This window comes from Mesocricetus auratus, unplaced genomic scaffold (assembly GCF_017639785.1).
Source record: "Mesocricetus auratus isolate SY011 unplaced genomic scaffold, BCM_Maur_2.0 Super-Scaffold_100008, whole genome shotgun sequence".
In the NCBI taxonomy this organism is placed as follows: Eukaryota; Metazoa; Chordata; class Mammalia; order Rodentia; family Cricetidae; genus Mesocricetus; species Mesocricetus auratus.
Window position 1 is genome coordinate 82,354,876 of NW_024429192.1, and position 24,663 is coordinate 82,379,538.

The 24,663-nt window shown below is 43.0% G+C and overlaps 1 protein-coding gene across 3 annotated transcripts in view; it reads left to right on the top strand.

The window, feature by feature from the left end:
• The window catches only part of Lmtk2 (lemur tyrosine kinase 2), an 89,995-nt gene that overhangs the window by 44,752 nt on the left and 20,580 nt on the right, over window positions 1–24,663 (top strand). For all 3 annotated transcript variants that reach the window (XM_013120495.3, XM_013120497.3, XM_013120498.3), the window contains exons 5-8: window positions 4,338–4,456; window positions 5,273–5,360; window positions 16,479–16,612; window positions 24,427–24,511. In XM_013120495.3, coding sequence (XP_012975949.1) covers window positions 4,338–4,456; window positions 5,273–5,360; window positions 16,479–16,612; window positions 24,427–24,511 — 426 coding nt within the window. The remainder of the gene's footprint in view (window positions 1–4,337; window positions 4,457–5,272; window positions 5,361–16,478; window positions 16,613–24,426; window positions 24,512–24,663) is intronic.

Below are 24,663 nucleotides of genomic sequence, written 5' to 3' on the forward strand. Positions count from 1 at the left end.
AACCATGGTGAACACTTACCTACTACCCAAGTCCCCAGTGATTTCTGTGGCCTCCTTCCTGGCACTACATTCATGGAGTCTGGATCAGTCTCCTGATGGCCATTCAGCTATCAGTCTGGGATTCAAGAGCTCCCCCTTATCTGGTCAGCTGTCTTTGTGGGTTTCATCATCATGGTCTTGACCCCTTTGCTCATCACTCCTCCATCTCTGTCACTAGGTTCCAGCAGTTCAGTTCAGTGTTTAGCTGTGGGTATCTGTCTTTGCTTCCATCAATCCCTAGATGAAGGTTCTAGGATGGCATATAGGATAGTCATCAACCCTATCATCAAGGAGGGGCTATTAGTGTAGTCTCTCCTCTATTGTTTAGTTTGCCAGTTGGTGTTGTCCTTGGAGATCTCACTAGAATCAGCTCACTCCTCAAGCCTATAATGACTGATCTATTATGGTATCTCTCATCCTGCTCTCCTCTATTCTTACTTCGACTCAACCTTCCTGCTCCCCTCAGCCAGTGCTCTTAACTGCTGAGCCATCTCTCCAGCCCCGAGCCTGGTTCTTGTGTTTATTTTTCCTGGAGATGGTGAGGGAGGGAATGTGTGTGTATTGAGACTCTCATTATATTGGCCAGGTTGCTGAGAACTCCTAGGCTCAAGTGATTCTCCTGCCTCAGTCTCCCAAGTAGCTGGAGCTACATGTGTGTATCATTGTATCTAGCTTGAAGCCCTTCTTATAAGAACCCTGTTCTGTCCTAAAGGGTCTGTCCCCTGATGGGTCACAGTGGTGGTTAGTTGTCAACATGTGCATAATGATGGGGGAATACATACATTTACACCTTAGCAGAATTCTTTAAAAGAAAAAAAAAACACTTATAATTATTAGCTGAAGAACTATGTGAAAAGAAAAGACATGACTTTTTTTTTTTTTTTTTTTTTTTGGTTTTTCGAGAGGATTTCTCTGTATTGTTTTGGAGGCTGTCCTGGAACTCGCTCTGTAGACCAGGCTGGCCTCAAACTCACAGAGATCCACCTGCCTCTGCCTCCCAAGTGCTGAAATTAAAGGCATGTGCCACCAACGCCCAGCAAGACTTGTCTTTTTAAAAGCTTTTTTATCTTCAAGTTTAATTATTTACTTTCTTCTGTCTCACCTCTTTTTCTCTCTCTTCCCTGTATAGTACCTAAACTAGTTTAGATTGTAAACACTGACACTGAATACATCCAAAGGCTTTGACTTTGGATTTTCCTGGAAGTCAAGCCACGACCAAATCAAAGATCTGCCTGGCAGTTACATTACAGAGTGCCAAGATGAAAGCAGGGGAGTTGGTTGTAAGCATCAGTCTGTATGTTCCTTGTATGTGTGTTTTCTGGGCTGACCAGTTAGTGTTGGATAATCCATTGTTGTGCTCCTCCCTGCAGAAGACTGCTTGTCCGGCTCAGCATTCCTGAGTTCCCTGTAGTCTTTGTCCAGGAGGATTGAGGCATTGTGAGCTTTCCCTGTTTTTATATATATATATATATATATATATATATATATATATATATATATATATATTTTTTTTTTTTTTTTAAATTTTAGGCACAATCTTGCTATGTATTCAACCTCTTGATCTTTCTGCCTCAGCTTCCCAAGTGCTAGCATGAGAAGGGGTGTACCACCATGCCCAGATGTGCTTTATTTTGGAGGTTGAGAAGCAACTTCAGCCTATTTCTGTGTCAAGGTATAGGATAGAAGGGAGCAATTGTGAGAGCAAAGTCCTTTGAAAGCAAGAGGTCAGGTGTCAGTAGCACACACATTTGAAAGTTAGATCTTAGAAGCAGAGGTGGTGTTTTTCCTACATTGGGGCAGAAGCAGATGGTGTAGGTCTGGGTACAGGTGTACCAGTGGGTATCAGAGTGAGAAAGTTCACTTCTGCTGTCTTCAGTGGAGAGGCCATTTGTCTCCAGAGGGAAATAGGGAAAAGATGTATGGAGGTTTGAGTAGAAGGTGTGAGAGTCCTTGTGGAGAATGGGGTGCTCAGAAATCCTATACATTTAGAATGACAGCAGTCATCATCTGTAGTTTTCCCTCTCCTTTTGACTTTTTTTTTTAATAGTAGTTGAATTTAGCAAGCACCAAGGTCTGGCTAAGCTGCTGTATTTTAGAGAGGAAACAAGGGATTAGTGATGGGTAGGGTGGCTACTGGGTTTGCAGGGCAAGTTGGCTCCTTGTAGGTAGAGTTAGAGTGCAGAGGTAAGTAAGTTTGTGATAAAGAGACTTGTGGGGAAATAGAGGTCAGAATTCAGGGTCTGGAATATAAGGTATTTACTAGCAAGGTCTAGATCTGTGGGAATAGTGGCAGGGATTATGGGAAAGATGTTTGCAAGTATGATAAAAGGATGGAAAGGTCTGTTGGAGGAGTGTTTCAGCCAGTAAGAGCACTTGCTGCACAAGCATAAGAACCTGAGTTTGAAATCCCAGCACTCACATAACATTGCTAGACGTGGTCTGTGCACACTTGTAACACCAGCACTGAAGAGGAGGGGGCTTGATAGTTGCCATCCTATCTGAAAGATGTTTGCTCTAGATTCAGGAATAGATTCTGCCTTGAAGAAGTATGGTGGAGAGGATAAAAAATACCCTTTTCTGGCCTCTGCTCATCCACAGCATGTGCAACCTATACACTCCACATACTAATTGCATTGTCACATTCACAAACATACAAATTAAAATAAATCCAGTGGTTTGACTTAGCGGGTGAGAATGCTTGCCACTGAGCCTGATGATCTGTATTTAGTGCCTGGAACCTACACGGTAGGACAGAACTGACTACAAGCTGTGTATGTGTGCGTGTCTGTGTGTATGTGCTCCCTTCTCTCCCTCATACATTAAATAAAAATTTTAAAGTGTGGGGAGGTTGTCTGGTTTCTGTACATACTGAACACCAAGAATGCTAATAATGATGGTGGAGAGAAACAAGTTGAGTCAGGCAGATGCAGTAGCCCACCATTGTTCCTCCAGTTTTGGAAGTGGTGCTTATTGTGTATATATACAGGCTGGTTAATTAGAGCAAAGACTGTGATTTAAATAATACTCAGAATTTATTGTACTCTTCAGAGTTCTGCTCTTAGATTCCTGGTAAACACACTTAATTTTGTTTAGGTCTTTATTCTTATCTCTGGCATTAAAATTAATCTACTTTATACAAATACCTAAATGATCTTTCTCTATGTCTCTGTCTCTTTCTGTCCTCCCTCCCTCGCTCCCTCCCTCCCCATATGGCATATGTTTCCTGTGAATGCATGGAGGCCTAGAGGTTGGTGTTCTTAGTTGCTCTCCACTTTATTTTTTGAACCTGAAGCTCTTCAGTTGGGCTATAAATTAAGCTAGACTGGCTACCCGTTAGCTCCAGGGAGTCTCATCAGATTTATGATTACAAGGGTGCACCCACACACCTGACTTCTTCAATTTTGAGGATTGAACTCCAGTCCTGGTGCTTATAGAGCAAACACTTTACCACCTGATCATCTCCTCGGTGTTTAGAAACTATTTCAAAAGAAATTAATCAATCATGGTCATTCACTAAATATCCTTTTCTTTGCCACCAGTCCGAGATGAGCTGTGTTTGGGAATATTTTTGTATTGTCCTATATTTAACCTTTCCTTGTAGCAAGTTTTTAAGAGGTAGCTTACTTCACCTTTTAATCTCAGGGGAGTGGTATTTTTCTGTGTTTGTTTGACTGAAGTTTTTGGACAAGTCAAAGGCCTGATGTCATCAGAATACCATGGATTTTTAAGTCTCTGTGCGGTGATTGCTTGTTGGCTGTTTATCAGCCGACTGCCTCCCATGTGTAAACTGATACCCATGCACCTGATGTGCTTGCTCTGGAGGAGTGCTTGGGTTATTTGAATGGAACTCACACATCGTTCTGCTATTGTGTCATGGGTTGCTCCATGAAAAAACATTTCCAAGCACATAGAAAAGATGTATAACATAAATGTTTAAATAACCTGGTGACTTTTAAAATGGCCCTCTATTACAGCCCTTTCTCCCTTTCTTCCTCCCCTTTCCTTCTCTTCTTTTCTCCCCTCTTTCCGGATCTTTCAACAGAATCTCTCTGTGTAGCTCAGGCTAGCCTTTTATGAACTCTGTGTCTTCCTATGGCAGCCTCCACAGTGTGGGGGTACATGCATACTCTGTCATACCCAGTAAGTGTTTGACTTTCCTAAGCTTTGTGAGTTGGTATGCAGAGTAACAGGCCATTTAGTTGTTACTTGTTTCCCTTCATTCTGTTTCCTCCTTAATGAGGCATACATCTTCATCATTTTGGTAGAAGTGACAAGAAAAAAACATTGTTTGCTTTTAGGTCCTCCTGGGAGAGACTTACACGGGTACCAGTGTAGCAAGAGTCATAGTGAAGGAGTTAAAAGCAAGTGCAAGCCCGAAGGAACAAGATACTTTCCTGAAAAATGGAGAACCTTACTAGTAAGTAAGCCTTCGTGTGTGTTCTGCAAGTGGTCTGCGTTCTGAAAATTACATTCTTAAAACTACTTTGAAAACCAGTCTCATTAGACCCAAAGTGCCCACAAGTCAGTTGAAAACCATTTTACCTCTCAGCTTGGATAAGAAAAAGCAACAGGCTTGTGGAGGTGTCGCACACCTTTAATCACAGCACTCTGGAGGCAGAGGCAGACAGATCTCTGAGTTTGAGGTCAGCCTGGTCTGTAGAGAGGGTTCTTAGACAGCCAAGGCTACACAGAGAAACTTGAAAAACTAAAACTAAAACAAAACAAAAAAAAGACAACATCGATGGCAGGGATGCTGCAGCTGTCTGTCAAGTTTTCAAGCCAGCCGTCACAAAGATATTTCACTGAACATGTGCAACACACTTAATACAATAGGGAAAATATAGGTTTATGTAGGAAACCCAAGGAATCTGTCTCTTAAAATGTAGAAAAAATAATCAAGTCCATCAAGGATGCAAGATACAGGATCAATGTGCAAGAGTCACTTTGAGTAAGAAGTGTCTGTCGTTCAGTGGAAGAATGCTTGTCCAGCACATAGGAGGCCCTGGGAAAGCATCTTACTCTGTAGTCCCTGCTGACATAGAGTTTGCTATGTAAACCAGACTGGCCTGGAACCTCCCTCCTGAGTGCTGGGATTTAAAAGCATGTGTCACCATCCCCAGTTGTGATGTGACCTTTTGAGTTTGTCATGCTGTAATTGAAATCATTGTGGTATTAAAATGTGCAGCACTAGCTATTTCTTGCTGAACACTGCTGTGGCTTTTATTTTTACCAGTATTCTTCAGCATCCGAATGTTCTTCAGTGTGTTGGGCAGTGTGTGGAAGCAATTCCTTACCTTCTGGTATTTGAGTTCTGCGACCTGGTAAGTTTTTAGTAGAAATTCAAGTTGAAGTGTTTAGGGGTTATTTGTTTTTTGGAAATGGTAGGTGGGGCTGGCTTTAATATCTACCCATTGAAGAGCTTTGTGATGTGTTAGCTTGTCACCTTTCTAGTGTTCACTGTACCCAACCCTAAGTTTACTATTATGACCATGTTGAGTCCTACAGACCTCTGATTTAGCTTTTGATAGTTGTCAGTATTGTACATATAACTGAAAGAAGGCTCAAGGAGTTTAAGCACATACTAGGTAGCACTATATGGGTGAGCTAGAGCGTGGATCCTTCATACCCTCCATATCAACCAGGCATTTTGAAATTTTTTTTCACCCATCAAGGTAACTCGTGAAAACTTTTACCAAGTGAATACCACTGGTCATTCAGATGGTTTATTGTGTGTGTGTGTGTGTGTGTGTGTGTGTGTGTGTGTGTGTGTGTGTCTGTGTCTGTGTCTGTGTCTGTGTGTCTGTCTGTGTCTGTGTGTCTGTGTGTCTGTCTGTATGTATGTATGTATGTATGTATGTATGTATGTATGTTTGCTTGTGTGTGGTATGCAGGAGCCATGTGGAGGCCTGAGGCTGACATCAGTTGTCTTCCTCAGTTACTCTCTAGACTCCAAAATCATTAAGGCAGAGTCTTGCTGAACCTGGAGCCCTCACATACAACTAATCTAGCTGGATATTTTGCTCTGGAGATCCATTGTCTCACCTTCCACATACTAGAATTATAGGTAGGTGCCACACCCATTCAGCATTTATATGGATAGTGGGGATCCAAACTCTGGTCCTCACACTTGATCCACCAAGCTGTCTCCCCAGCCCCTTTCAGATTTTGAAAATGGTGAATGCATGCATTTATATTATTAAATTAGATGATCAGGAGTTCAAGGTCAGCTACACAGTGAATTTGAGGTCAGATGGAACTGTGTGAGACACTCCCTTGGAAAAAAGGCATTTTTTTTTTTTTTTTTATTTCTAGGCATGTTACCTATGGATATTGGTAGTTTGAAAGACTATTCTTCATTCGGGTACCTGAATACTTTTAATAACAATTTCTATGCGAAAATTTTGAATAAACATCTTTTCCCCAGTACAGAATATTTTATCTTTTAAGCCTATTTTTAGCACATAATAATTATTATTTTTAAAGAACATAATTGAACTTGCCAGATTTTAATTGATTTCTCAGTTTTAATTGATGTCTCAGTTTTCAGAACATTAGAACTTCCTTGGCTGTGTACAGAGAAGTGGGAGTGCCTCAAAATAAATCCCAGTTCACTCAGATAACACTCTGCTGCTAAAAAAGAAAGCAGACTATGTTGTACATTTAGCTTTAGCTCCTAAATATATACTTCAGATATTTCTACCCTTGGCAGAGGTGGTTAATTCCCAAGGAAAGTTAATGCCTTTACCCACTAAACCCCAGAGAAGTAGGCTTCTGATGAGCAGGCCTGAGCCCTCAAATGCAGGTACAGGTGTCCATTTACTGGCTCTGAACTCACCAGTCATGTTTGTCACACACAGCTAGAGGAAAAGGAAGCTAAATTCAAACTGGCAGGGGAAACTGAAACACTAAATCAAAAATCAAAAAAAAGGGGTTGGAGACACGGCTCAGAAGAGTGCTTCCTGTTTTCCCAGGACTAGAGTTATCCCCAGCACCCACTGCAACTCACAGCTATCTATAACTCCAGCTCTAGAGTCTACACACACTCTAGACCTCCGTGGGCACCAAACATACATGTGATGCACAGACATATCTAGGTCAACAAAACACCTATACATACCAGATAAAATTGTGGAGGGGGTGTCCAAAAAAAGGTAGAAAGAAATTTCCAAATACTATATTAACTAGGACAAGCATAATGAACATGTTCTAGATTAGGACTATAGGTTAGCAAGCATTTAACAATAAACTATTTGCAAGAGACTTAAAGCAGAGAAGAATGAGTGAGTTATACTTGCCCCAAAAGTTAAATTCTAGCTACGAGAAAGCCACTTAGACCAGATTATTATCATAGTGCATTAAGAACTGAGTTAAGGTCCCCAGAACCAATGTAAAGCTGTATGCATGTAGTCTGTCACCCCAGTGTTCCTTCAGTGAATGGGAGGTAGAGACAGGAGATCCCTGGAAGCTCGCCTGGCATATGCAGTGGCAAACAAGAGCTCCTGTCTCAAGCTTGAAGGCAGGAACTGACACCAAGAAAAGCTCTACCATTGCTTGGTGTGTTAGTATGCTTAGTCTCCTACCAGGGTTAAGACTGTTAGGGTGAAGTGACATTCGTCCCCATGGACCAGCTTTGTGCTCACCTTTCTGAGCTGAGAAGCTTCACACATTGGTTCTTCAGCAGTGAAGACTGAGCCCTCACCGGGCGTTGGTGGCGCAGGCCTTTAATCCCAGCACTCGGGAGGCAGAGGTAGGTGGATCTCTGGAGTTCGAGGCCAGCCTGGTCTCCAGAGCGAGTTCCAAGACAGCCTCCAAAACAATACAGAGAAACCCTATCTCGGGGAGGGGGGCGGGAGACTGAGCCCTCACTGGGTTCTGAAGTCTGGCTACCCTAAATTCAGTTTGTGCAGAGACAGCACTGTAGGAGCAGTCAGATGACCTCAGGAACTAGGAGACCTGGAGAGCTGAAAATGGTGCCTGTACCAACTATAGGAATATCCTCTGGGCCCAGTAAGCCCGGCAGGCCTCAGGTATACCTGGAGCCTTGTTCCTTATATACCTACCCATGGCCTTCCCAGAATCAGGCCATTCTGAATGGAGGAATGTCATCCAAAGGCAGGAGCCACCATCTGGTCCTAAACCTGGTACTAAGCCACTGCAGCCACAAAGGCTGTTTCCATCTGCTCTTAGGTCACAAGCTTTAATGGACGTCTACCTTTTTAGTTGTCACAAAACAGCTCTCCTGCTCACTGATAACATCTCCTGCATAGTCAAGGGAGAATATTTTTGTATTTAAGTAATCCATATACAGTTACCAGCCTTACTTAGAATACTTGGAACACTTCTGAAAGTGTGCGACAACTCTGCTGAATGAGTTTGTGGCAGGTTTGCAATAGCCAGGTTTATAATGCTTGTTGTGCTTGGGACACAACTTGGAAGATTACTGCAGGGTTTTGAATAACTTGCCATAGTGGATACATGATGCTTTCTCAGGATACCAGGGCAGTGAGAGTGTTTCAGTTGAGGATTGCTCATCCAACAAAAATGTACTGAATGTGTGTGGCGCTCTGAGAGCTGTCATTAGTACTCAGGGAATTCCAGCCTGAAAAGTCTACCCTGCCCAGTGTGCCTGCTGGTGACTCACCTGGCCTGTCAGTTTCAGGTAGATACCAGCAAAATTGATTTCATCCATGAAACGGTGATGAGGGCATAAAGGCGTTATTTTACAGAAAATGCATGGCATACAGGGTGTGTGTGTGTGTGTGTGTGTGAACACATGTGGAAACCAGAGATTGAGGTAAGATCTTAAGTCACTTCTCCACTTTTTTTTTTTAAAGACAAGTTCTTTCACTGGGCCCAGCTCACTAGTTCAGCTAAGGTGGTCAGCTAGTGAGCTCCAGGCATCTGTCTTTTTGTGTGCCCCACTCCTCCCTGCTGTGCTGGAATTCCAGGCTCCTGGGTTTTTATGTGGATGTTTGGGATCCAACTGCAGATCATCAATCATGTTTATACAGCAGAGCACTTTACCAGCTGAGCCATTTCCTCAGCCCAGCAATTATTTTACTTTCTTAAATGAATCTAACTGCTAATTAAAGATTTGAGTGGTTAATGACAGTGCTGCTGCAGAGACCCCAGTTGCTCAACCTCAGGTAAACATGGGATGTGCTGAGAGAAAATCTAGAATGAGTAGATTTTGTTTTATTTTTTAAATGCATTTAATTTTATTATTTGTGTGTGTGTGTTTGTTGTATGTGTTTGAGGTTGTGCACATGTTAGGGCACACATGTAGAAGTCAGAGGAAAACTTTCAGGAGTTGATTCCTATGTAAATTCTGAGCTCAAACTCAGATCATTGGGCTTGGTGTCAAGCACTTTTACCAAATAAATCATCTTGTGAGCCATCTTGCCAATCCTACCTTTTTCCCCTAGAATGTTTACTGTTTTAGGGATGCAACCAGGTATCTAGAACATGGTAGGTGAAAGATCTGCCACTGAGCCACACCTCCAAAGAAGTATAGAAATTCAGATTGGGATCTTAAGAGAGGCTTTGCCTGGAAGTGAAGTTTACAGAGTGACTTTGTTCAGGTGGGAATGGTCAAACCAGGCCTGGAAGCATGTCCACATGTCAGATAAATGGTAGTGTTGAAGTTGGGGAGGGTGGAAGGTAGACTTAAGAGCATGCTTGAGGCCAGGCTGTTAGCTGAGGTGCTGTAGAGTAGAGAGTGAACTTTCTTACTTTTACTTTTTCCTTTACCTCTCTCACTGCCTCCAGAGCAGGGGTACTAGGCATTTCAGGCAGTGTTCTTGAATGTCCTCCCAGGCCACTAAGACAGCAGGTGGATTTCAGTGGTGCTAAGGAAGACCTTGAGCTCCTGATCTGGGATTACAGACAAGCACCAATACACCCAGTTTACGCTTTGCTAGAGATGGAACCCAGGGCTTCCTGCATGCTAGGGGAGCACTCTATCAACTGAGCTGCACTCCCAGCTTAGAAAGTGGGTTTTCATTGCTCTTAGACCTGGAAGGTGGGCATAGGAAGGGAGGGTCCCAGCCAGCACCAGCCACCTGGTATGCCAAAGTGGTGTTTTGAATGAGCTGTCTCCCATAGTCTCAGGCATTTGAAAGTTCTCCAGTTGGTGGTGCTGTGTGGAGAAGGTTGTAACCTTCCTGGAGGAAATATGTCATTAGAGGTGGGCTTTGAAAATTAAAAAGCCTGTGCCCTTCCCATTGTGCTGTCTCTGCTTGTGTTTTGGTCCAAGATGTGAGTACTCAGTCTGTTTTCGACATCCAGTTCCTGCTGCCTTCTGGGTACAGTGGCTCAGGCCTGTGATCTCAGCACTCAGGAAACTGAACTAAGAGACTTGCCAGCCTCTACACACAGGGACTTCTAGGTCAGGCTGCGTTACAGAGTGAGTCCCTGTATGAAAAGGAAAAAGGAAAATACTTCCATGGTAGCTATCTTTGGCTATGTTTTATATACAAAATAATGAGGCTGTAAAATAAATATAAGCCCAATAAAAATCTGAAATTATAGATTTACTCCTAAGTTCATCATTGTTAGACTGTTAATGAAATGCTGGCATGGCATTGCATGGGAATATGGCTGGCCCAACTTGAACTTGGGGCACATCATTTGGAGCTTCTCCAAAAGTTTTCTGCCTTCCTTTGCTCAGCAAGCAGGTATGCTAAACATATCTATGTCCAGTATTATTGGGGAGTTAGAGACACAGTACTGAACAGGTGAAAACCTACTTGTGCTCACAGCTTTCTTGTAGTGGAATAGACAAAGAAAATGAACATCTGCAAACAACAGAATACTGTGGGGAGATGTATAACAACATGGCTTACGTTTTAAATGATGGACCTAAAAGATTAGAACTAGGGGTTGGAGAGATAGCTAAACAGTTAGGAACACTTGCTGCTTTTTCAGAGGAGCTGCATTTAATTGCCAGCACCCACATGGCTACTCACAGCCCTCTGTAACTCCAGTTCCCTTTCCTGACCTCCACAAGACATACATGAAGGCAAAACATACATATGGATGAAATAGTATTTTAAAGGCTAGATCTTTGGATCAGTAATAGAGCACTTGCTAAGAGTCCACCAGTGATGGGCTGGGGATGTAGCTCAATGATAGAGCACCCACCTAGCATGAACAAGGCCTGGGTTCAACTCCAAGCCGTAAAATCAACAACAATATGGAGAACTTTGACTGCTCAGACAGGTGGCTGTGGGATGTGCCTCAGGCATGATAGCAGTGGCCCCCCGAAAACTGGCAAGAACTGGAGACAGATGGCTTAGAGATGGGTCTAAAGGTAGGATTCACGAGTGGCATCTTTGATTTTTGTCTGATCTGCTGAACAGTGGTGATGCCTTTCCTGCATCGGGACGGGTTGGCCTGTTTTGTTCTAGACATGCATTAGGCTTGAGCTGATTCCTAGGCATTCAAGGAGAAAAGCACAAGGTTTTAGAGGAAGGGCTGGCCAGCACAAAACACATGGAGCATGGCTCTGTAGTGGCTCCAGAACAGTGAGAGGAGGAAGAACCAGGGAAGGGCCACCAGGAGTTTTGTGAGATAGGAAAGCTTGCAGGAAATTGTGGTGCATGGAAGCCAGGTGGAGAAGGCTAAAGTAGTTATTTTGTTTAATAACTTCTTACATGTACTTATTTTATGTGGGGCAGGGTGGGAGGAAGCACATGTGTGCCATGGGGACCATCTTGGAGTGGGTTCTTTCTATCATGTGGAGTATGGGGATGAAACTCAGATTGCCAGCCATGGTGTTGAGCACCTTTATTTGGTGAGCCATCATGCTGCCCCATGGAAAGGCTGGGTTTGAAGGAAGAAAGTCACCTTGGGCTTTCTGTTTTGCTAGCTTTTGGCAGACCTGCTAGCTGTGGGGATGGGGATGTTCAACAGCTGTAGCTAAACAGTGGGTGTAGTTGTGTTGGGGGCAGAGAGGCTCATGCAAGGAAGGAGGCCAGAAGACACAGCCATGTGAGGAGTCTATGCAGGAAGGATGACAGAAACAGGAGTGTAGCAAGAACAGGCTGAGAGGAATAGTAGAACTGAAAGAGGACTCCTGAGGAGATGGGTGTAGAAGGCTACAAGGTGAATAATCACAACAAAGAGGCAGGTGATGTTGGGATTGCATCCAGACACAGGCCTCTGTGCTTCAATGGGGACATGCCCATTTCGTTAAGGGACATACTGGGGCGTACTTCAGTCATGAAGATGAGAGAAATTCAGGGTTATTCCTGCCTGAATTTGAGGTCAGCCTGGGCTACATGAGATCCTATCTCAAAACCAAATTCTTTAGATAAATTAGATATATAAATGACCAGTGTTTCGGACCACTATTTCTGTTACAATAAGTGTTAACATTAAATGAAATTAAAATGTATTAAAAATTAATTCATTGTCCTCAGTGATCTGCCAAAAGCCTGCATAAAGCCCAACTAGCCTTCTGTGTTGGAATTTAGGGGGCTTTTGAGTGGCCTATGCACTGGAAATTGTAAGGTCCAGCTCTCTATAGTTCTTGGTGGATGTCGCCATCTAGTGTCGGTAAGTTGTCTTTCTTGAGTTTTCTTAAATTTTAAAACCTGGATAAAGGGAATTTGATTTAGTTCAAAATACATTGAGGTTCTTGGTATTTTTTATTTTTCTTTAAATAATAGACTGTAGTAATTGCCTATGTCTACTCACTAAGCACCATTAAAATATAAGTAAGACAAGCTGGGCCCTATGGGCATAGGCCTGTACTTTTAGCTACTTAGGAGATTATCAGGAGGATCACAAATTCAGGTCCAGCCTGAGCAACACAATGAGACATTGCCTCATAATAAAAAGCCAAAAAGGGACTTGGAATGGAGTACCTTGGGTTCAATTCCTAGTATGTGTGTCTCTGTCTTTTTCTACACACACACCCTCAAATATCTAAATATTGGTTTGTCTGTTTTAGATAGAATGAATCTTTTTAGAACGGTTCTTGAGGTAGAATTCCTTTACTGTAATTGAAAGCTGTTTTTGATTGGTTGATTGATTGGTTGGTTGGTTGATTGATTGATTGATTGATTTTGAGACAGGATCTCTCTACATAGCTTTGGCTATTCTGGCTGTTATGTAGACCAGGCTGGCCTTGAACTCACAAAGATCCTGCCTTTGCCTCCCAAGTGCTGGCACTAAGTAAGTGTCCACGATGTGCCTCCAGTTGTTTTATGTTTAAACTGTGGTATCAAGAGAGTTCCAGAGTTACTCCTGAACTATAGATCTAACTATGGCTGGGCCCTTTGAGAGTCACTCAGGGATGTCACTGGGAGAAGGCAATTTAAGAATAGGAGTGGTGGGTTGGAGAGATGGCTCAGAGGTTAAGAGCACTGACTGTTCTTCCAGAGGTCCTGAATTCAATTCCCAGCAACCACATGGTGGCTCACAACCATCTGTAATGAGATCTTTGTGCTCTCTTCTGGAATGGAGGCAGAACAGTGTATACATAATAAATCTTTTTAAAAAAGAGAGAGAGAGAATAGGAGTGGCATTGGACACACTTGAGATGATGTTGAAAAACAACTCCATTTCACAGCCACAGTCATTTGTAAAGTGTTGACTAAGAGCTGCTGTTTGCTTTGCAGATTGGCAAGAACAGCATGATTATGTGAAAGTAGGTTTCCTCCCCTCCCCTGCCCTGCCCTGCCCTGCTCTTCTCTCTTCCTGAAACTGGGTTTCTCTGTCCTGGAACTCAATCTGTAGACCAGGCTGGCTTTGAACTCACAGAGATCCACCTGCCTGTGCCTCCCACCACAGACTGGGCAGTAGGTTTTTCTTTATTTGGGTATTGCTACGACAGTGGTGCCAAGCAATGAATAAGTAAATAAACAAACAAACAAAATTTTAAAGATGCCACTTGATTGTCAGTGTTAGTGGATTTAAATGCTGTTTCTGTGTTCTGTTTCTTAAGGGCTGCCTTAGGGACAGCCCATTTGCCTATAGTTCTGGAGTTTCCTGCGGAACTTCTCTGAATTAATTTGGCATTCAAATCTTTCATTAGTCCTACAGTTCGCACAGTTGGAAAGAGCCTAGCCTTAATGTAGAGCTGTTTGTGTTGGGGTGAGGAATTCTAGCAGGAACAAAGAGAGAGAGTTTTCCATGTTTGGAAAGAAAGCCAAAGGCTCTCATGCCATGGCTGGGTATGAGAGAGAACATTGCAGTGCTGATGGTGAAGAGTGGCACTGGCTGTGCATGATACTGGTAGTCCTGTTGAGTGCTTGGCTGTGCATGATACTGGTAGTCCTGTTGAGTGCTTGGCTGTGCATGGTGGTGCTGGGTGGCTAGGTATGCACAGTGGTGCTAGGTGCCTGAGTGCACACAGTATACTGGAGAAGGATGCTGTTTCCTTGTAAACCTGTTATGGTGCCGGGTGGTGGTGGCGCACGCCTTTAATCCCAGCACTCGGGAGGCAGAGGCAGGCAGATCTCTGTGAGTTTGAGGCCAGCACAAATGAAAAAAACCTGTTATAGTCTGATTAGAAGAATTCCACAGGTATGTGTGATAGATCTTAAGTTATCTCGAATTTATTCTTGTAGAATAAATTGATTTCATCTGCATATTGATTTAATTTACTTGCTTGTTGACTAGAATTTTCTTGATAGTAAACTAAAAAGTGTAAGCACAGTTTATTAGAACTTCCTCTCTCCGTCCCTCCCTCCCTCTCTCCCTTCCTTCTTCCTGATGACCTTTAATCCTCCTCCTCTTGCCTTCACCTTTCAAGAATTAGAGACAGGCATTGTCTTGAGCTCTTGAGCAAATTTCCTCAGCCTCCTAAGCTGAAGTTTTGTATCTGCAGAATGCAGTGGGTAACAGTTACAAAGCCTCCTATATATTTTACACAGTGCTCAAAAGCACAAATGGTAACCCCAGAACTTTAGAGGATGAGATGAGGATTTTTGACTAGCCTGGACTACATAGCCAAACTCTGTCTCAAAACAACAAAATAAGATTAATCCAAAATAATCACAGTTATCAGTGTAAACATTTGTGTGCATACACATGCGTGTGTGTGCGTGCGTGCATGTGCGTGTGTAAGGATCATTAAAACTAGGAATACAAACAACTGCAGGTCCTGTGTGGGACCTAGACACTGTATTATCATGTACCAAGAATTAAACATGGACAGCTATCTGTGGAAGTTTCTAAACATCCTCACTGCACTTAATTTATGTTGTCCTGGGAGGAGTCAGAAATTTACATTGTCTTCAGAAATTTACAAGAGTGTTGGCCAAGGAGAATATCCATCTTGTAATTCTTTTCTTGAGTGGGATTTAAGAAAGCTGAAAAGATCTTGAGTTGCTTTCTGCTTTAGTAATAGACCATAAAGGTCTTCAGTTTGGGAGCTGGGAAGATGGCTTAGTCGGTGAAATACTTACCATATAAACATGAATACCTTAGTTCAGTCACCAAAACTCATGTAAGAAAAGCCAGGGACAGTGGTGTCTATGTTTGTAGTCTCAGCCCTGAAGAGAAAGACTAAAGGATCCCTTGAACTAGACAGCCAGCCAGTCAGTCATACCTAGTAAGCAAGCGCCAGACCAATAGGATACACTGTCTCAAACACTAAGGTAGGGAGTGATTAAGGAATGTGTCAGGATTGACCTCTGGCCACCCAATACTTAAAATACACTCTTGAACACGGATGTACATATTCCTCTCCTCAGAAAACTCTCATTTGGATTAGGTCACATCAGTAATGATCTGTTTTTGTATAAGGAGGAATATAATGTGTTGTTTCCTCAACTGTACTCCCCCAGGCAGATATGATGTCTATGTGTCCTCTTAAACAGGTAGCCTAGAGCACTCATGGCAGTAGCTGGGGAGCTGAATGCCTGTGTGTCTGCCTGGGGTTTTTTCCTGCCTAGGCTTATTAAATTGAATTGGTGAGTGTTGGTGAGTCTCTGGGGAAGGAACCTGGGTGAGACCTGAGCCTTGTTACTAGCACTCAGTGGCTTTCCTCACCTCTTCCACCTCCTTCTTTTTTCAGTCTACACTCCATGACTCACTCATGCATAAATGGTGGCCATGGAGCCTTGTACTAAAGCACTCACTGACCATGTGTATTCTGCAAATGGAAGTTAGGTGGTATGAATAGCATTGTTTCTTTAACTCTCCACATTGCCTCTTTGTTACCTGGAGCTTTCCAGACATCTTCACTGCACTTAATTTAATTGTGCATCATTGTAAAATTATATTACATTTACTGTTTTGTATGTGTTTGTATGATAACTAGTGAGAATGACTCTTAAAGCAAAATAATATGTACTTTATGTTGGTTGGAATTACTTTTAAGTTGTTTAGTAAGTCATCCTAATAGTTCAGGTCAACTATAGTGCTAGCCTAGGTGCTTGGTTTCTTCTGGTGCTGCACTTGTCACTCATGTGGGCTGGTTTTCGCAGGGCGACCTGAAGGCTTACCTGCGCAATGAGCAAGAGCATGTGCGGGGCGATTCACAGACCATGCTGCTGCAGAGGATGGCGTGTGAGATTGCCGCCGGGTTGGCAGCCATGCACAAACTGCACTTCCTTCACAGGTATGTCTCACCGGGCACAGGCTGACCTTCACATTACTGCTGTTGCTGCTATCTGAAGAGGTTGTGAGGTTTGGGAAGAAGGGCTGGGAATGGATGCAGCTTAGTGGTAGACTGCTAACATGCCTAAAACTCTGGGCTTGATAAATTGGGCATAGTGGTACACGTATATAATCCCAACACTCAGGAGGCAGGAGAATCAGAAAGAAGTTCAAGGACATCCTTGACCACATAGTGAGTTTGAGGCCAACTTGGGATACATGATACTCTATCCCAAACTGTCAAACAAAAAACAAAGGCAAGAATGGAGGAAGGAAGAAACCAAAGAGATCAGGTTATAGCGTGAGCTCTTTGCCTAAAGATGTATTGGTAAATAAAGGCAGAGCTGGGCTTCAGTTAAACCAACACCAAGGAATAGAATGAATATAGTCAGAGTCTAGAAATTACTTGAGGAATTGAAGCAGTGTTAGAAGTCTGCAAGCCTCAGAGTAGGGAGTGAATGTACCTGGTTCTCTCCTGACTCTGGCTTATTGAGTCTGATCAGTCAGCTTTAGGCTTGTGATTATACTCAGGATCTCAGTTTATGTGTCTGTTTACAGTCCTGAGAAAGAGTGCTGTAGGCCAGCAATGCCTCTTTCCATTAGGTGGTGGCTTTGGTTTCTGGTTAGTGCACAGGCTGGTTTAAGAATGTGGGGATTAGGTCTGAAGAGGCCTCTTTCTGTTTGTACACCATAGGCTTCCTTCTGTCCTAGCATAGGTGACTGACTGGTCTGCTCCATGAATTGGAAAGGAGAGTCCTACTTATTCTCCTTTAGACTTTAGGCTTTTGAGTGCCAACTTTTCAAAATAGATTTCTTTATTTGTATGTAGGGTCAGATTCCTTTTTTATTCAAAATGTATATTTTACACGTTAGTTTTACCTTTCTGGGTTTTTTTCCCCCTTTTTTTGCTTTTAAAAAATTTAAGTTAGAAACAAGCTTGTTTCACATGTCAATCTCAGCTCCCCAGATTCCTTCTTGATCACTGTCTGTCTTTGAGTGAAAATACCTTTGAGGCAGGAGCTCTTTCTAGCTGGTGGTATGAGTGGGGCTATGGGCTTGAGATGGTAATTCTATTCCTCATGCTTGCATAGCATCTTTGCATCCTGATGTTTGTTGATACTGTGTTACTTTCTAGGTCTCTAGGGAAGTTTGGCAGGGCCTCTTTAGTTGACTTTAAGTAATCCAGAAGACTCTTCACCCAACTATTTGAAAAAGCACACCTGTCTAGAGGAGATGTCTGTGAATTTGTTTTTGTTTTTCTTTGGTTGGTTTGGTTTGGTTTTTTGAGACAGGGAATCTCTTTCTCTCTGCAGCCTTGTCTGTTGCTCTGTAAACCAGGCTGGTCTTGAATTCAGAGATCCACCTGCCTCTGCCCCCTGAGTGCTGGGATTAAAGGTGTGCCCCACCACTCCCTGGCAAAATATTGTATTTTTAAAATAAGCCAGGCATTGGTGGCACATGTGTTTAATTCCAGCACTCCAGAGGCAAAGGCAGACAGATCTCTGAGTTTGAGGCCAGCCTGGTCTACAGAGTTCTAGAATGGTCAAGGCTATAGAGAGAAACCCTTTACTGAAAACCAACCACAACAAAAAAGTCTTGAACTAGAGAAATGGCTCAAGGATTAAGACTGCTCTTTTAGAAGACCCAAGTTCTGTTTCCAGCACCCACAGCAGGCAGCTCAACTGTGTGTAACACCAATATCAGGGGATCTGGCTTCTCTGCTGTTCCCAGGATTAAATCTTTTTAAAATTTTTAAATAAAAAGCAAGTCTGAAAGTAATTTATTTTAAGTATGAATCATTTATTTATTATTTGTTTATGGGAAAACACCTGGTTATATTTGGGGATGTGGTGAGCAATATCAGACTTGCTCCTTTTACATGCTCATGTTTACTTCAGGGTTGGAAGAAAAAAAGGCAGTAGTTTTTCCTCCACATCCATTTCTTGATTGATTTGCAGTAGTAAACAAATTATTTTGATAAGGTATTTCTAATTGTGAAAGGTGGGCCTGGAGAGAAGGCACATTGCCTATCATACAGAAGACCAGGTCAGTTCCCAGCACCCACAGCTCATCAGCACCTGGAACATCCCCTCCAGAGAATCCAGTGTCCTCTTCTGGCCTCAATGGCAGCTGCACACACATAGACACACACACAAATGTAATTAGAACATGAAAATCAGCAACATGAAGTTCCCAGAGATGACTGGAAAGTGTGCTTGAGTCCTGCTCACCACTGTGTTCTTACAGATGTCATAGCCAGTAATGTTTTCCCATGCTTCCTCAAGGAAAAGTCTTAAGAGACTTGAAAACAAATAAAGATAAATCATATGATTTGGATGATATTCAAGAACAAAGACTCAAGGTACAGAAGCACCCTGGAACCATTGACAGCTGTTACATTCTACTTTTTAAAACAACTGCTCTGGGCAATAGCTTGGTCGGTAAAGAGCTTAATAGGACCAAGTTTGACTCTGTGTTTTTTATTTATTTAATTTATTATCCACCAGATTTATCTTCTTTTTATGTGTATGAGTATTTGCCTGTGTGTATGTATGTATACCACACACAAGCATTGCCCTCAGAGTCCAGAGAGGGCATTGGGTCCCTGGAACTAGAGTTACAGTTGTGAGCCACCATATCCAAATGGGGAAGAAACCCAGGTCCTCTGCAAGAGCAGCAAGTACCTTTTAACCACTGAGCCATCTTTCCAGTTCCAATCGTGTTTTATTTTTATTTTTATTTTGTAAAATCGAGGGTGGCGTTGCATGCTTGTAATCCCAGTCCTGGGCAGGCAGGGTGGGGGAGTGGTATTATAAGACAGTGTCTGAGGAGCAGCACCTGAGGTTATCCTCTGGCCTCTGCACACACATGTGCATACATAACTGCACACTCAGGTGTCCATATACACACCACACACACACACACCACACACACACAGGCTCTTTGATATGAAGTTTCATGTGGGGCAAACTTCTGTTCTTTATAAATTCTTCTTGTGTGGGTAGCCTTCCATATGGCATTATTTTAAAATTAAGATTTAGAATATTGGTTGAGTCAGAGAAAACTTGGTTGAAATAGACCAGCCCACCTGTCTAACCCGAAGCTGTCCTCATGTTGGAAACTGATCTTGTAAATCACCCTAGTTAAAATTTGTTTTTACATAATGTTTAAAGAGAGTCTTATCTCAGGGTCTCAGGCAGCCTGTGTTTCAAAGGTGGCATATCCAGCCTTCCTGAAGGTCGTGTGAACAGCACATGCTGCTGTTACCTTTTCACAGGTGATCCAGAGCCTAGGGTCCCTTGCCCTCCACTTGGAAAGTCTCTGAGCAGCAGGGTACTATCAGGTCACCTTGGTGGGCAGTGTATGTGCTCAAGCTTGCTGAGTAGCTGACTTGTTAGCCAACAGGAGCCTTTTCTAGACTGGCCTAGTTTTGTTGATGATGTTTTGCTTGTTGTTTTTTATTCCTTCCCTCCCTTCTTTTTCTAAGATAGGGTTTCATTGGGTAGTTCTGGGTGGCCAGGAACTCACAGAGATCATCAGCCTCTGCCTCATAAACTAATTAAAGGTGTACACCACCACACAAGCTAAAAAGATTCTTTAAAAGAAAAAAAAATATTGTACCCAGTGGTCAGTAGGCCAGGACATGAGAGTTGCAAGTTCAGGGCTAGCCTGAGCTACATAATGAGACCCTGCCTCAAACAGAGAAACAAAATGATTATCCTAGTATTACTTGAAAGGGTGGCAAATAGGAGCAGCAGACATTCACAAGGGAGCTAGTGTAAGCTCCAACTGTGCTGTTAAATGTTACAGTAATGACTGAGGATGACTAGGCTGGTTTATAGGAAGGATCTCTATACTGTGATATAAGCATGAAGGTGCAATTTAGTAGTCATAACAGTGTATGCTCCTCTTTGTATATTGTTTTGGTGTGTGTACTATGTAGAAAAACTGTACCTACCAGTTTGTAAATCTGTACTACCTGGAAGGGTAGAGGGAAATGAGGAAGACTTTGAAAAAAAAAAACTTTATACATTAGGAGGACACAGAAGGAGCCCAGCACCCTTACTGCCCAGTTAATATGGCATCTGTGTGTAGCTCAGTTGATAGAACACTGGCCTGGCATCCTCCAGGCTCTGGCTTTATTCCAGGCCCCAAGTAAACCAGGTATGGATCTGCACGTCTGGGATTCCAAGATTTGGGAGGTGGAGGCAGATAAGACAAGAAGTTCAAGGTTTTCCTTAGCTACACAGAGAGTTTGAGGCCATTCTGGGCCACATGAGACTCAGTAAATCAAGGCACACACCATCTACTGTTGTGCCTGCAGAAAGTCACCTGGATATAAAGCACTAAACACTGCATCTTTCTAGGCTAGTCCAGGCCAGGCCCCCTGAGAAAATTAGCATTCCAGGTGGAAAGTGCTCGCTCCCTACTTAACTAGCACTTGGACTACTGATTTGCACACTGGAAATCTAGTAGCTTTCTTTGATCCTGATCCAGGGTGGCTTCTAGTCTAGACCTGGCTCTGGGAAGGTTGTCTCCTGGTAGTTAATCTTGGTGACAGAGCGTTTTAGCAAAGCTGTCTGGTTATGGTGCAGGTCCTAGGTACAGGAACCTGAGGGAATAGGCCTGAAACCTCAGTGTCCCTCTCAGAAATAGAGTTTCAGCTCACATCCCAGGGAGGCTCATCAGACGTGCACTGACTCCTAGGATATGCCCATTCTCAGCCTGCCCCAGGTCTGCTGCCTGCTGTTTTGTTTAAGGATTAGGGAAGTGGGTCCCCCAAGTGATTCTAGGATGCATTTGGTGGTTAGAGCCATCAAGGTCTTGCTTTAGACAGGTCCTTGAACACTCAGGTTGGCTTTAGTTTTAGGTAACATGTTTGGTTTTGTTTAGATTTGGCTCATTTTGTGTGTTGTTGGTGCTGAGGATGGAATTCAGTGCCTCATGTGTACACTGAACTCTAAAAATGAGGGGTTCTAGGTGTGGACTTTATAACTGAGCCATGCTCCCACCTAACCTTGGTGTTAGACATTCTCAAAGCATCCCTTTTCCCCTGTGTGTTCAGGTGCAGCCTCCATTCTTGGTGTCCACTTGGAAGTTTTATCCCCTGTGCTTAGACTCTGAACTGGACATGGAGTATGACTCCTAGAGTGGTACTTAACCTCTGCTGTCATATTCCTCCAGGGTCAGAACCCTGGGCAGGTTAGTGTCCATTAACCAGAAACTGCTTATTTTATTTGACTATCTTGTCTAGTTTTGCAGTAGTGTATAATGGGAGACTAAGCTAGAGTCAGTTAGAGGCCTGGCTGTCCAACTCAGCCTTGATGCTAGATGAGCCCAAGGAAAAAGCCACCCAGGAGACCTTATCCCATCCCATCACCAGTCCCAGAAAGTCCAGCCAGCAATTGCAGACAGTCTGTAGACACTGTCCTCTATGTCTAGTCAGAATTTTACAGTGGAAGAATTCTGCATTCCCAGAGCCCAGTAGATAGCTGGTATGCAGTAGGTATTCAGTAATGTAGTATTTCTCAACCAGCAAGGATAGACCTTATTTATAAGCAGAATACAGGCCATCACCATTCTAGGAAAGCTTTTGCTCCCCTCTCCCCCAGGTTTCTTGATATAGTGCTGGCACATCTGAGTTTCATAGCGTGATAGACATGGCCCTTCAGAGCCTCAATGTTTTGTGGGTGCTGCAGGCAGACAGTGAGGGGGACAGAGAGGGCAGTTAGGGTTGGAGTGGTTAACTCTTCTCTCATCAACTTTACAACTCTGAGTCTCCTTTGATCCCTCTGAGCATATTTCTTCTGTAGAGTTGGGAATCTCTTTTATCAAGAGTGAATAAGATAGCATAAGCCAAGCTCCTGGAAGAGTTTTCAGTGGCTCTCAGGCAACTGGCTCCTGTCTTCACTCTCTCTATCAGGAACTTGGTCACTCTGCTCCCTGTAGATAGAAACTTGACGTAGGTTAATTTGGAGCTGGCCTTGGTCACCTGGAGCCATTTGCACTAGAGAATCATTCTATAGATGGGCAGACTGTGATGTGTAGCTACCCATGTTAAAAACCAAATGTGATGAGATGTGACTTGGAACCCATTGACCTGCTGCCAAATGGAATGACCAGCCAGTGCCTTCTGAGAGCCAGGCAGGGCTGGAACTTGGGCAGCCTTGTCACCAGACCTGTTTTTCAGCTTGACGGAGAATGCTGGCTGCATTTGTGTTTCCTGACCTGAGCAGACTTGATGTCAAGTTGCACGCTAGCTAGCACCTTGTATTTTTTTCTTTTCCATAGCTTTGCACATTAATGGGTGCAGAGAATACTTAACCATTAGCATTGGGGGCTAATTACATCATTATCTTGAATCTAGATAATAATCCTAAAGTTTTTAAAGACATTCTGTGTACATTTTTATTATGCTCCTGTAATCTCCATTTCTGTGCACACACATTAAATAGTTTTAAAAAAAATTGGTGAGCTCTATATTGTTAAGGACAGTGAAGTCAGAAAGTGTCCAAGGTTTTGCCAACGGCTCAAAGGCTTCATGATAGAGCACCATGTGTATCATTGTAGCATAAAGAGCCACTCAGTACAACTGAATCAGCATTACACTGAGACCCAACACGTGCAAGGTACAGTGTTGCCACCACCTGCTGCTGTTCCTTGTAGCTGTTGATGGTGAGAGTACGGAAGCAATTGACCTGCTAGGAAAGTTCTTCCAGCCCATGCTCTCTAGTAGGTACTGTGTCTTCCTCCAGCTAATAAATAAGAAAACTGAGTCACTTGGGAAAAAGGAGATCTGATCTGTCTTAGAGAAACACCTGGGTAGCTCACAACCACCTGTAACTCCAGCTCTAGGGTGTCAAACACCCACTTCTGACCTCTGAGCATGTAAACTCATGTGACAAACCTACACACAGATAGACACTCACACATATAATTAAAAAATAATAAAAAAAGAAAATGTTTTGAAAACAAAAAATACGGGGGAATTTTTTACTTATTGAAGTATGGTTTTGTTTGATATGTGGTAGAAGACAATCTCTTGTGTTGTTTTTCCTGTTCATTTTATTTGATACAGTGTTTCTAGTTGGCCTGGAAGTAGATGAGGCTGGCCTCCTGTTTCTGCCTCCCTAGCTCTGGGTTTGCAAGTGTGCAGCCTTTTTATGTAGGCTCTGGGGATTAAACTCAAATCCTTAGGATTGCATGGCAAGCAAGCATATTAAGTACTAAGTCATCTCCCCACCCCTCAAAGTACCAGTTTTATAAAAATGTGCTTGTTCTTCAAGTGGATCCTGTCTGTAAATTGTACTTCATGGCAGTGTGCTCTTCTTTACTCCCTTGGGAAGGTAGAGTGGGAAGAGACAGCGCCTGCATAGCTTTGAAAAGTGAGGGCACTTAGGTGGGGGCACAGAGTAGCTTTTGGACCTTTGGAGTTGCACCTTTATTAATAGAGTGAGAGACTGTTTCTAGCCTCAGATTATAAAGAAAATTCAGGCAATTTCAGTATTTCAAAGTTCTTCCTGAGTTACTCTTTAAGTGCCGTGATCCAAACCACTGATGTAGGTATGTTCAGTACTTAACCAGTGATCTTGATTTTGAGCCTAAATTGTGGTTAGGAATGTGGGAGACAACTATGAAAAAAACTAGGACACTAATTATTAAGCAGAGAGCCGGAGGCACGCTGGTTTTAAAACTGACCTGTGGCAGTTTGTGTGTCAAGGTGCAAGCTGCGGATCCTATTTGCTCTTAAATTGGCCTTACTCCTTCCCTTTGCAGTGATCTGGCCCTACGGAATTGTTTTCTCACCTCCGACTTAAATGTCAAAGTGGGCGACTATGGGATCGGATTCAGCAGATACAAGGTAAACAAAGCTCTGCCTCTGTCTCCTTAACCTGCTTAGTGTCAGTCATGGAGTTGGGTTGAAAAATGCTATTTGTGCTTGAAGAGGGGGTGAGAGCCTTAGTCTTCGTGACATGGCCTTTCTAGAGCAGGGTCTGTCCCAGGCCTTTCAGT